This window comes from Pteropus alecto, unplaced genomic scaffold (genome assembly GCF_000325575.1).
Source record: "Pteropus alecto unplaced genomic scaffold, ASM32557v1 scaffold23, whole genome shotgun sequence".
NCBI lineage: Eukaryota > Metazoa > Chordata > Mammalia > Chiroptera > Pteropodidae > Pteropus > Pteropus alecto.
The window spans coordinates 5,797,952-5,811,207 of NW_006435837.1; the positions used below are offsets into that span (position 1 = coordinate 5,797,952).

The window sequence follows — 13,256 nt, forward strand, 5'->3', positions numbered from 1 at the left end:
TTGCAGAAAAGACACCACACATCTCTCTCTCTCTCTCTCTCTCTCTCTCTCTCTCTCTCTCTCTCTCTCTCTCTCTTTTCCCCCTCCCTCTCCCTCTCCCTCCCTCTCCCTCCCTCTCTCTCTCGTAGCTGCTTTCAGCTTCTTCCACTTTCCAAACACATCTTGCCCTTTTCCATCTCTGTAGCTAGTGGGCATATTGCCTAAAATGGAAAACTAAATAGCCTTAAAGTTAAGAGTAGTTTTCAATGAAGAAACTAATCAATTTTATGACTTTGGGCAAATTAATTCGATCTGCCTGAAACCCAGTTTCTTCATAGGCAGCAATATTGTCTCTTTCATAAGACTATTGTGAGGGAAAAAAATTAAATAATATACTAAACAAACCTAATACAATGCTTACCAAAATTCAAATAATTCTTGGGTTCCGTCCCATTCACCCTGAACTGCAACCCCCTCCCTTCCCCACTGGGTTTAACTCAAAGGGTACTTCCCTATGGCTCCTTCCCAAGTCTCTAGGTATGCTTTATTTTCCCAGTGCATTCTCTGACTATTCGAATGTCCATCACATGATACATCGTCTTGAATTTGCTTCCAAATACAAGGGGGGAAGGAAGTGGGGAGTATGAGTGAAACAAGCCTGATCAAGAGTTGAAAACTCTTGAAGTTGGATGATGGGTTCATGGGAGTTCGTTCTCTTACTCTGTCTGTACTTTTGTATACGTTTGAAATTCTCCATATTTAAGCTTTTAATGACTATATCAGCACTTATCACATTATAGTTATGTTTTTCTCTGCCTCCCATTAAAATGTCTTCTCACCACTGGCAATGAATAACTTCGATTCATCTCCTAGCACAAGGATAGACACCCAGAAGAGAGTCAAAAAATTCTCAATCAAGCCTTACAAATAAAATGTAAATGAGTTTTGCAACACAATCTCTTATTATGAATAAATTATACATCTTCAGGTACAGGCTTGCCTGTACATGGGAAAAAAAACACCACCACCACCAATGCAATTCCAACACCAATATAGTTGTCTTACAGAATAATTCCTAATATTAAGAAATTGTAATTTTTGGTATGTGAATAACTATATTTCAGTCAGTGTTAATTAACTACCAAGTTAACTTTACGTTATTCCTTTACCATAATTACCACATAGAACTGAAAAGTTCTTAACAAAAGGTAAGTGAAATTGCTACTAAAACATATTCACTATGGTACTTTGAAGAATAACACCCAAATCTGACATAGGTAAGCTGCCTTATTTACCTTGGAATCAGTCCTTTGGTCTCATACACCACTAGAATCACTGTTTTGTAGCCAACATAGAATATACACACATAAGTGAGGTAAGCCCATAGGTCACTTTGTACACCAAACCTCCAAGAGACATGCCAAAAACTTTCCAGACTATTCAAGCCACAAAGAAGAGAAAGTAATCATAAGCCTTTGGAACTTACATACATAAGCCTGGGACTTCTCAATCCCAAAAGCAGGTTAATTTTGTAAGTTTTTGTTTGTTTATCGAGGTTCAAAATGTTCTGTCTAAATTCTCCATAGAAAAGCTCTAAATTGTGGGTAGTAATGTTTTAATGCAATCTAAAGAAAATAAGGTGGTGCTTTATCCCAGATACTCAATTAGCAGGAGGGATTTTATATAACTGCTCCTTCAAACAGTCCAAGTTGCCAAGCTTTTCCAAAATAAAGGAAAAAATGAGAAGATTCCATTCCTCTTCCTGAATCTAAACTCCAAACCTGTAACACTCTCAGCTGGATCCAACTTAGGTTACATGTTGTGCAAATTTCTAATACAGAACAAGAACCTATGGACTAGTGTTTGTTTTCTCAGGTGGAAGGCAAGAGATGAAAGAAAAGGAGTGGATGAAATCAACTTCCTTACAGCTTACAGATGTACACTAAACTGTTGGGGTGCTGGATATGAATCAGAAAAATTCACCGACTATTGCAGAGGAACATGGACAAAGTTCTGGACGAAGATTGAAGGCCACTAAAATAGCTTCCCTCCTACCTAATTCTGAAAGATTAAGTGACTGTGCTGAGTAATCAGTCCACACCCGTTCCAGTTTGCCTAAAATAATACTCTTTGCTAGATGAAATATAATAAATTTTCAGAACTGTTCAAAGGTTTGAATAAGCTTCTCTCTTTTAAATATTTTTAAAGACTTCCTTAGAAAGTTTTAAAATTTTAAAAAGTCTTGGTGAAAGGGGTTGGAAGAATTGTACAAGAGCACCAATGAACCCCTCTTTTCTATTCTCTCTCCACTGCAGCTGGCGACATTCAGATTCTTTCCTCACACATCGACTGCTTCAAGTCCTGCCCCCAGACTCATGCAACTTCACACACCATCCTCCACATTCCCTCCATAATATCTTATTACGACAAGATTGCCCCCCAACTCACATGGATTTCCAGGCTTCCTTGTCCCTTTTCCTATAAAACCCAGACTCCTGACCATAGCTTTTGAGATCCACCCAACCTTTCCAACAACCCCATGTCTGTCTCCTCCCCACCCTGGATCTAAGGTTTCCGCCACTCCAGATGCCAACCATCTCTCAACACATGAAAGTCATTCAGGGCTCTGGGCACCTGGTGTGTCCCCTGCCTGGAAGTTGGATGTCTCCCAACTTCTTTACCTACCAGGCTCATTCTTCAAATCACCTCAAGACCAACCTTATCTTTGAAACCTTAGTCAATTCCATACGGTATGTTTTTCTGCATTCCTATAACCCTTTTCAGTAGGTTTCTATCATATCACCAGCCTTATAATACAGCAAAATCAGTATTTTGGCCATTGTGTCCACTATACTCTATCTCCTTCCCCTACTCCCGAAATGCCCAACCCAAGAGTGTATCTTTATCATTTGTATCCCCCAGGACTCACACTTTACAATGCTTGTTATATATTTAGTTGCTCAATGAATGTTTGCTGAATTAATTAGTTTTCACAGCCTGTAGTAGCAGAATTGTTCTCCTTTCTCTCATCTTGTAATTACTTTTACAAGTGGTTGCTAAATTAGCTTTAGTCACCTCACACTATACAGCCATAAGAGTTTCTGCAGGAATATAATAGGTTAATTTCTGTTCCCTCGCTTCTGAGCCAAGAGGGGCTTTAGGGTTAAAGCATGAGGAAAGGCCTCCGCCATGCTTTATCCTGGCCCTCTGCCTCGTAGTCCAGAACACCTCAGTGGTGCTCCAGCCACATAGCACTCCAGAGGTGCACCACGGCCTTCTTCCTGAGTCTCCTATTCAGCATACCCCCAGGGGATGTCGGCCCCCCACGTAGGCACCCTCAACAAAATATAGAGGAGAATTTGAAGTACATGGGTTTAAAAGTTGTACCTCAGCCTCTCAGGAAATAGCTGAAGAGCCACATCAACTATCTTGGGTTTTCCTTTCCCATTCATTTATATGTCCTAAAAATCAAGAGAGACTTTCAGTCCAGAGGGAGCTGGGGGAGGGACCCAAGAAAATATGAACCCCCATATGCAATTACCCAACATTAGATACCACAGTATATGCCTAGGCCAAACCAGCACACTGTTAAAGAGAAGACATTCAGTGCTTAGGTGTGATTTCAGACAGAGAAGCCTACTAATACCTGAAAATATTACTTTAAAATGTACTGGGAACCTCCCATTGAAAGCATTGTGCTCAGTGCTATTCTAAGAAGTGAGCAGCACTGAACAAAACAACTTATTCTTCTCACACTTCAAATTAACATTATCATACAATATATGATCCATTCATTTTCTCAATTACCCTAAAAACATCCTATAGAACTGGATTTTCTTTTTCCGATCCAGGACTTAATTAATGCTCATGAATTACATTTTTTTTTCCTTACGTCTCCTTAGTCTTCTCGTAATCTTGAACAATCCCCCTCAGTTTTTCATGATACTGAATCCTTTCAAGAGTTCATTTGTCCTGCAGAAATGTTTCCCATTTTGGATTTGTTTCCTTGTGATAACATTCAAGTCAAACATTTCTGGCAAGAACACCACACAGGTGATAGGGTGATACAGTAAGAAGTACACATCACTGAAGGGCACATAATGTCAGAATATCCCACCATTGATTGTCAATCTTAAGCATTTGGTTAAGGTGGTAACTGCCAGATATCTCCATTGCAAAAACACATTTTCACATAGTACTTTGAGACCATATGAACAGTCAATCCCCTAAAAATTTGGCTTCTAAATCTGTTAAATACTAATGCTCAGTAAGTCTAGTTAAATTACATCAACGAAACGGGAATCATAATGCAAAATCACAACAAAGGTGGGGAAGATACTTATTCCATGAGGTAGGTGTCATTACCTCCAGTTTATGCACTAATAAACACAATTCAGAAACTGATATGTTCGAGGTCACAAGTTCAGAGCCAGTACTCAAACCTGCATGTGCCTGGGTCCAAAGCTCCATCTTTCCATTACATCAGGGGTTGGAAAACTACTGTTCATGGGCCAAATCTGGCCCGCTGCCTGGTTTTGTATGGCCCACGAGTTGAGAATGGTTTTTACAGATGAACATTTGCAATCAATTTGCTGACAGGGAACAGTAACTTTGAATCCCGTAAGGTAAAGTGTTATCCCCATAACAAGAAGTCCATGCTTTTTACTAATAGACCTGTATTACCAAAAAACAAATTCTACTCATTATTATATTTTGAATACGTTAATAAAAAGTCCGTGGAAGTTTATTTTCTCTCTTAAGTACCAATATCCTCAATTTTGCCTCTGGGCCAACAAAGCCTAAAATATTTACTACCAGGCCCTTTACAGAAAGGGTTACCAACCCCCACATAACTCACTGCCTCCCTGAGCTGCACTTTATATTCTTGCAGATACCCTCAGTAGCCATGCAGAAAGGGTGTTCTCTTGAAACAATCAGCTACACTAAGTAAATGCCCACTTAAAGAGTGAACGCTTCCGTTAGAAGAACACACTTGTATTTGCTCCCCACTTCCGTCCATTTACATACATTTAAAATTTCCAGAAGCTTTTGACCAAGGACTTCCTACAAAACTATAAACTTCCACGGCGATCGACTGGAGCAACTGGATGCCATGTTTCAGATATAAGAAAATCTATTCAATAAAAAGTTTGCATTTTTTTTCAGCTTTAAGGTATAACTGACAAGTAAAATTGTCACATATTTAAAGTTTACAATGATTAAATATACATATACATTGTGAAAGGGGTCCCGCCATTCAGTTAAGACATCCGTCGCCTTACATATTTAACTTTCTGGGGGTTTTTTTGGTGAGAACACTTAAGTTCTACTCTTAGCAAATTTCAATTTTATAATACATTGTTATTAGCTATAAACACCATGTTATACATTAGATCCCCAGAACTTATTCATCTTTTAACTGAAAGTTCGTATCCTTTTACCAACTTCTCCCCATTTCTCCCAGCCTCTGGCAACCACCATTGGACTGTTTCTATGAGTTCAACCTTTTTTTTATTATTATTATTCCACACATAAGTGAGATACCATGCAGTATTTGTCTTTCTCTGTCTGCCTTATTTCACTTATTTGCTTTTCATTTTTAAAGGGAAAAGGTGTTATAAATCTTCATAACCATTCTTTGAAAATGTCTTTCTGCATTTGTGAACTGATAATGATCCAAGATCTCCCAACATGTAAGGTATTCCCAAGTTGCAAATCAATTCTGAAAGCTACATTATCTTCCAGATCCCCCAAGATGCCATTTAATTTAGGGCGAGAGAGCCTATAATAAATTATAAGCCGAATCGAGCCCAGATGATAAATACAGGCCATATTGGCAGAGGCTATGGCCCAGATCTGGTTTGTCAGCATTCCTGGCACAAGGCCCAAAACTCACCCCAGTAGCACCAGCCTGCCGCCGTGGCTCAGATGGAATCTGAACAGGGAAAAGACTCTGGGCAAAAAAATCAGGAACTTGTACACTGCTAGTGGAAGCACAGATCGGTGTAGCATCCAGAGTCTATTTGGCAATATCCATAAGAATTACAATCAACCTTTTGATCTAGCAATTCTACTTCTAAGAATTTATATTCCATTTTACACAAGCAAAATGGCACATGTACAAGGTCATTCAATACATACCATCTAAGACGCAGACAGGAAAACACTTAGAGGTCCATCATCTAAAGTATTAATCAATTGTCCTTCATCTACACAATAGAATTCTAGGCAGCTATAGTGGACATTTGTCATATCTGTAATTGCCCATCCATCATCTTGTGAAAAGCCTTTCTCTATTTGGAAAAATTTCTCTCAGCTTGAAAGTCGAGAAACAATTTCCTAGGCTCCTTTGCAGCTCAATTGCAAACATGTGACCAAATCTTCACTGATCCGACAATGCCACACAAGAGTTTGCTTCAGAAATGAGAAATGTAAGAAAAAAAGGCTCTGCTCAGAGCGTCCACTTTCGCAGGTGGAAAGCCCCTGTAACTGCGAGGCCACCATCCTGGCTCACGATGACAGTAGAGGCAGCTATAGTCGAGTCAAATCCATGCTGTCTGCTGCTCAGTGCAGGCAGGAGCACCAGTAACTTCCACTTAATATAACAGTTTGGGGCTTTGTTTCTGGAAACTTCGATGCCGGCCTCTTCCTCCAGCCCTCCAAACAATTTCAGGAGTTACCTAAAATCCTAATCCCTTTTTGGTTTAACCACCTAGATTGGATTCAGTTGTTTGCCACAAAAACCACCAACTAGAAAGGAATGAGGAAGCTCTCTGGGTACCAACATGGAAAAGATCATCAGGTTAAAATAAACTGTTGACAAAAGCAAGGTACACAGTAGTATGGTAGGTATGATTTTTTAAAAGGGGTTGAATATAGATGCATTTACTTAAATACATAAGACAGGGAGGGAAAAGTTTTTCATCTTGTACCTTTTGAATTTTGAATCTTGTGGATGATCTATTTAAAAATAAATTTAGAGAAACTGTGAAGAGTACGAGACAAAGCCTAACCCCATGTCAGCAAGATATTATAGACATACCTCAAACCCATTCCCCTTCCACGTGCTCTAAGTGCAATTTCAAAACTAAGTGCCAGCCTGAACAAAGCTGCAGTGGCCTTCACTCACCAAGCCCAGATTTAACACACACCAACGCAGAACAAGGCAGCATCTAGCTTTATAAAAACTAGTTATCTTCGTCAAAGGTAGCACTGATTAACTGGTCTCCCTTGGTCTCGAGTCTCATCTACTGGAATGAGGCAGTCAGAATAGATAGAAAGCGAGGCTTTTTCTAGATCCAAAAATCTATAAAAAGGAATTCTATTGGGTGAAAGTGAAAACTACGGTTTGAACCTCTCCCTCTGGCACTTAGCACGTCTATTTTGTATTATGATTCCCAGTATACCTGCTACATCCATCCCCCTACAAGGCTGTAAGTCTCTTGAGCACAAATCCTGAAGTTTTAAAATCATCCTTGCATTCCCCATAGCACCCAATCTTAATGATTTCCCACCAGGAATGCTTTCAGAATAAGTTAAATATACCTTCTGGATTTTTAACTCTTCACTGCACTGAGAACCCCCGTGCATGTTGTTTTGTACCTTTGGATTGTGACTTATGTGAATATACTGACCTACTCAAAAGAAAGTTTTTTTGTGTTTTAAAGGATCAGCGACAGCACCTGATCCCAGGACAGCAAGAACCTCAGGTGAATTCAGATAAGCCATCTTGTAATCACCGGATTCCACACAAAGCCAAAGAGAAATACAACATATCCTCCCAGAACTTTGAATTTACTTAGTTTTTGTATGGAAGGGAGAATATTTCTGTATTAAAACACAGAACTAGGCAAAATTCATATGGTTGTTAAATTCGAAGAAATTCTACACTCAGACTAGCTGCTTTGCTTTTTGCACAATGGATTAGCACACATAGGTTTATCAGAGTGATTCTACAGATATTTATCATGCTCCTAGATTGTCTTCTGGAATGATGAAGGATTATAGGTAGTGATGGCATTTATGACGATAATTAATTATGATTTTTGTAAACTGGCCCTTCTTTGGCAAGCCAACACCACAGCTTTTCAAGCTGCCCAGCTGGCTATACATGTGCGGGCACTCATCACAGGGTCAGGAGCTCCTCAGGGTTGGCACCTGCCTGAGGACAAAGGGGATCTAACAACTCAAGGGTAGGGAGAGGGGAAGCCCACCATGGGGTAAACCACCAAGGACAAAGGAAGCGCCCTCCCCACCATAAGACAGTCATCATGATGTAAGAGAACAGTTTAGGAAGAACAGTAGAATTGACAGTAAGAACATTTACTGAGGGCCAACTGTGTGCCAGGCACTAACTTAAGTGCCAGGAATTGATGAGAAGGAAACAAGCACTTGCACATACACACCAACTAGCCTTAACACCAGAACTGATTTAAAATGCAATTACAGCTCAGATTACAAAAAAGAAAATTCATTTTAGGATTCTGGCCCAGGTTTCTACACTCCGCATATCACAGACTTTTGTACAGCTGTAGGCAGTGAAATCTCAGGTGAACACACGAATGCACTGCCAGGATTATATAAAGCTTGCACTGGTTCTGGCAACTCAGACTTACCTCAGCAGCCAAAGGATTCACTTTTCAAACAATTTGTTTGTTGGCATTTTCAGTGCTTTTCAAAAGTAAAATTACAGGTTGGGGGTTGTTTGGTATTTTTATAAGTTTGCTGACTTCATTCTACATCTTTTATTTTATACACACGCATGCGTGCACACACACATACTCAAACACACATTTCTTTTTTAAAGAAACCAGTGCCTTAGTGAGAGGAATAGAGCAAGCCAGGACATAATGCGAGTGGAGCATCCCTATATTATACACAGATCCTCGAAATGCTTTCAGAGGGAACAAATTGAAGTTTAGTCTCAGATCACACCAGTTTACTCTCCAACCTAAGCCCAGACAGATCAGAATTCTCCAGCATAGAGTTTTTTTAATTTTTATTCTTTTTTTTCCAATTAGTTTACATACAATATTTTATATTAGTTTCAGGTATACAGCATAGTGGTTAGACAGTTATATAACAAACAGCAGTTTTTGACGGAGTAGGCACTCTGACTTCATTAACTGAGTTTGTCAAATTCCTGGTGAAGATCTTATCCAATTGTTAAAATAACAAATGCTCATCTTGCCTGACATTCTAGCAGCCTCCATCTGAGGCTACCCTTCCCCACCCCACCCCCCGACAAAGCAGGCTACTACAGGGCATTGAAGCTGGAAGCAGCCCCGCCCCATTCACAACTTCACCCCACAGCAAGACCTCATGACAACCAGCACACTCTGCATCATCATGCCAAATGCAGATGGATTTATAGGGCTTCAGCCCAATGAGCCCCAAGCCCATCCTGCTATTGGTGCTGCTGTGACCTAATGGCCACATTATATTGACCACACTGATTCTTTCCATGACCAAATCTTTCTCTGCCCCAGCTACAAACATCCACCCTTTTCCCCCTCTAGCTTAAAAAGACACTCATCATTTGAGGCCTAACCTTGCTCTCATTTGTCTGTCCTTGTCCTACACCTCATCCTGAGGTACCTGATACCCCACTCCCAAACTTTCCCTGCTTAGATCTCTTTCCACCAAGCTGTGTTTGCCAGGAGGGACATCCCTAGGACCCTGGTGGATGTCATGTATCTCCTACCTCGAATCACCAGTAGACACTGTTCCATTTGCATTGCCTGTTCTGATACAATCCACTCACACTACCTCCTAAACTGGGGCCCTTTCTACATTGGACGAGCGGAGACCTAGGTCCTGATTTCTCCCAAGACATTCTATCCCAAGTACAGTCCATTCTCACAAACCTAGAGATTTGATAACATAGAGCTATTTGACAAAGAACTGCCCCTGCTCTCAAAGGGTTTATAATCTGCTATGGCCTGAACATCTATGTGCCCCCACACACACACACACACAAAAATTCACATGTTGAAATCCAACCTCCCCGCAGTGTGATGGTATTAGGAGATAGGGCCTTTGGGAGGCGATTAGGATTATATGGGGTCATATCGATCCCTCATGAATGGGATTCACACCCTACTAGTCACCAGACAGCTTGCTTCCTATCTCTGCTCTCCACCATGTGAGGACATAGCAAGAAGCTGGCAGCCCGCAACCCAGAAGAGGGCCAGCACCAGAACCTGATCATGCTGGTGCCCTGATGTCAGACTTCCAGCCTCTAGAATTGTGAGAAACACATTTCTGTTGTTTATAAGCCACTCGGTTTATAGTATTTTGTTATAGCAGCCTGAGCTAAAACATAATCTGGAGTGTGTGTGTCTGAGAAAAAGGATCAACATTTCTCAAACACCCGCTCTCCAGGCATTATGTTTATCTCATTTATATATTATTTCTAATATTTAAACTAATCCTACATGAATGGCTTTACAGATAGGCACTTCAGAGTTCAGAAAGGTTGTTAGAGAAATTCTGGAAAATGAGAAACCACCTGAATTGAAAGACCTTGCTGCTCAACAATTTATATTTATAAATGTCACATGAACGAAGTTCACTGTGCAAATAGGCAACCCGTTATGTTCACTAAGCTACCATTCATTCAGCTCTTAGGTGGCACACTACGGCAGTGAATGGAGTCTCTTTGGACCAACCAACTGAAAGACACACACTGTTTGTACCTTGGCAACCAGAGATACATGCAAATTAGGCCCCACTATTTCCTGGCCTTCCAAATGGCCATGGGCAAACATGTGAGAGAAGGAGCAGGTGTTTAGGGTGCAGCCTCAGAACGGAGTATTTTCTCTCAATAGGACCAAGGAACAAACCACAAAGCTGGCTTTATCACAACTGTGCTGTACCCAACTGAGCTAACCGGAGTCCAGAACAGAAACTAAGGAACACTTGCCATTTTTCCCTTGGCTACCCAGCATCAAAACCCCCTGCCAATGTTATGAAATTGCCCACCTGCGTTCAGCTAAATAAGCTAAAAATGTCACATACTCATTTCCTGATTTCTTCTCAATCAGGGTACGGGCACAGGACCTACGCTTGGCCAGACATACCTCACGGTGTTAGGATCAGTAATGAATGATGTGAAGCAGCGCGAAGAGTACATCATTATTTTCTGGAAACGGCAGCAACACCAGTTCCCAGGGGCAGCAGGGGTGCCAAGCCTCACAGCGGACATCCAACGCAGGCAATGTGTGGTGTAGCTGGAGGCATCCACTATTCAGCTGCTCTGTAGCGTCAGCATCCTCACTGGACCAGCTCTGTGGTACGACATGCCTGTGGTTCCAGCAGTGCTGCCCCTCGGTTGTACATTTTTCAAGGCTTTTCCCCAGATAAAGACTGACCTACCCAATATCCTGCCAATAAATTCCTTTTGTTTAAATTACCCACAGGTGATTTCTGTTAACAGGGTCGTGTTACTAAGAATTCTGGGTGTTCTACAGACAGGTCAAAGGTGAGCCTTGATTGAGCGAGAGCATCCAAACTCAGCTGTATCAAATTACCTACTGCTGCATAACAAACCACCCCCAAACTTCAGTTCCTTTTATTTAGTTCATAATTCTAGAGGTTAGTGATTTGGACTGAGCTGGCTGGACAATTCTGATCTGGGCCAGACTCCACCGATCTCAAGTGGGGCTCACCTAGGCTTCCACAGTAAGCTCCTGGGTCTATTAGGTGCCTCCCTTCTCCTCTACATGGAGGCGGCCTCTCATCCTCCAGCAGGTGAGCCTGGGCTTTTTCATTTTTCTTCATGTGGTGACAGAGTTCCCAAAGCAGCAAGAACTGAAGCTGAGATGCTTCTTCAGGCCTAGGATCGAAACTTGCACATGGTCACTTCTACTGTATTCTATGGTCAAATCAAGTGACAAGGCCAGCCAAGACTCCGAGGATGGGGACACAGACTCCACCTGTTGATGAGAGGAGTTACAAAGTATTGGGGGAATTTTACCTGTTTGATAAATAGCGCAATGGGGGTGCTGTCACAACAGAGATAACCCTAAGGGTTCCCTTTTATTAGAACTGCTGATAATCTACAATCTGTGTTCTCCCCACCATTTCCATTAAGCACCACCAATGCCAGCCACTGATTCAACAATAGCTAACTAGAATAACTAGGAGCAATAAATGTACAATGCTGAGTACAACTTTGTAGCCTGTAAACAGTTTCGTACAGAGCAGGTGAAAGGTGTTCTGAGACCTATTTTAATTCAGGAGTGGGGTGGGTGTTCCCACACACCAACGACAAGCAAAGTGTTTGAGAATTCAACTCAATTCTGACACTGTCTACCCAGAGAGAGCATCGGATCCACAGTTGAGGGCTCAGTCCTACAACACTGATGACACCCTACTCCAACTTCAGAAATCATTCACAAGCCCAGGTTGTTACCTGTGCTTCTGACCAACTGGCTATAAATCAGAGGTTCCCATAACCTCCTCCTCTGGTTCAATAAATTCGTTACAGCAGCTCAGAGAAGTCAGAGAAATATTTTACTTACTCGATTATTCGTTTATTAGAAAAGGGTATAACTCAGGAATAGCCAGACGGAAGAGATGCATAGGGCAAGGTGTGGGGAAAGGGTGCGGAGCTTCTCTGCCCACTGCACCATTCTGCCAGCACCTCCACTGTGTTCACCAACCCGGAAGCTCTCCAAATACCTTCCCCTTGTTTTTTATGGTGCCTTCATTGCACAGGCATGATTGATTAATTAACCATTCCTGATTGAGCTCCGTCTCCAATCTCTCTCCCCTCCCCAGAGGTCAGGGAATGGGATTGAAACTTGCAACTCTCTAATCACACAGTTGGCTCCACTGGCAACCAGCCCCTATCCTTAGGTGCTTTCCAAAATTCACCTCATTGATATCAAAAACACACCTTTATCACTCTCAACACTTAGGAAATTCCAAAGGTTTTGGAGCTGTAAGCCAGGAACCGTGGACGAAAACCAAATATATATAAGAAAACCATCTGAACGGCCAGACATAGATTTTTCTAATAAATCACAATATTGCAGCAGGCCTCTAGGATCTCTCATACTATACAGGGCATGCTAAAGATCAAGGACCAGAATCATGTGGCACCTGACACCAGCTCTCAGGCATTGGGCCTTTCTTTTTTTTGAACCTCAGTTTTCCTCCCTCAAAGCTCAAAATCAACATTTTCTGGATATGACCAAATGGGTAGTTTGATCACTTCAGGCAGAGGACTAGTTAATATCCCTAAGTTACAGAAAAGCCTACTTTAAGGGAAT

General features: G+C 41.4%; 1 protein-coding gene across 1 annotated transcript in view; it reads right to left on the bottom strand.

Annotated features, from left to right (window-relative positions):
* Window positions 1-575, bottom strand: part of REPS2 (RALBP1 associated Eps domain containing 2) — a 133,669-nt gene extending 133,094 nt beyond the window's left edge. The window contains exon 1 of the mRNA XM_025046608.1: window positions 549-575. Coding sequence (XP_024902376.1) covers window positions 549-575 — 27 coding nt within the window. The remainder of the gene's footprint in view (window positions 1-548) is intronic.
* Between the last annotated feature and the right edge of the window lie 12,681 nt (window positions 576-13,256).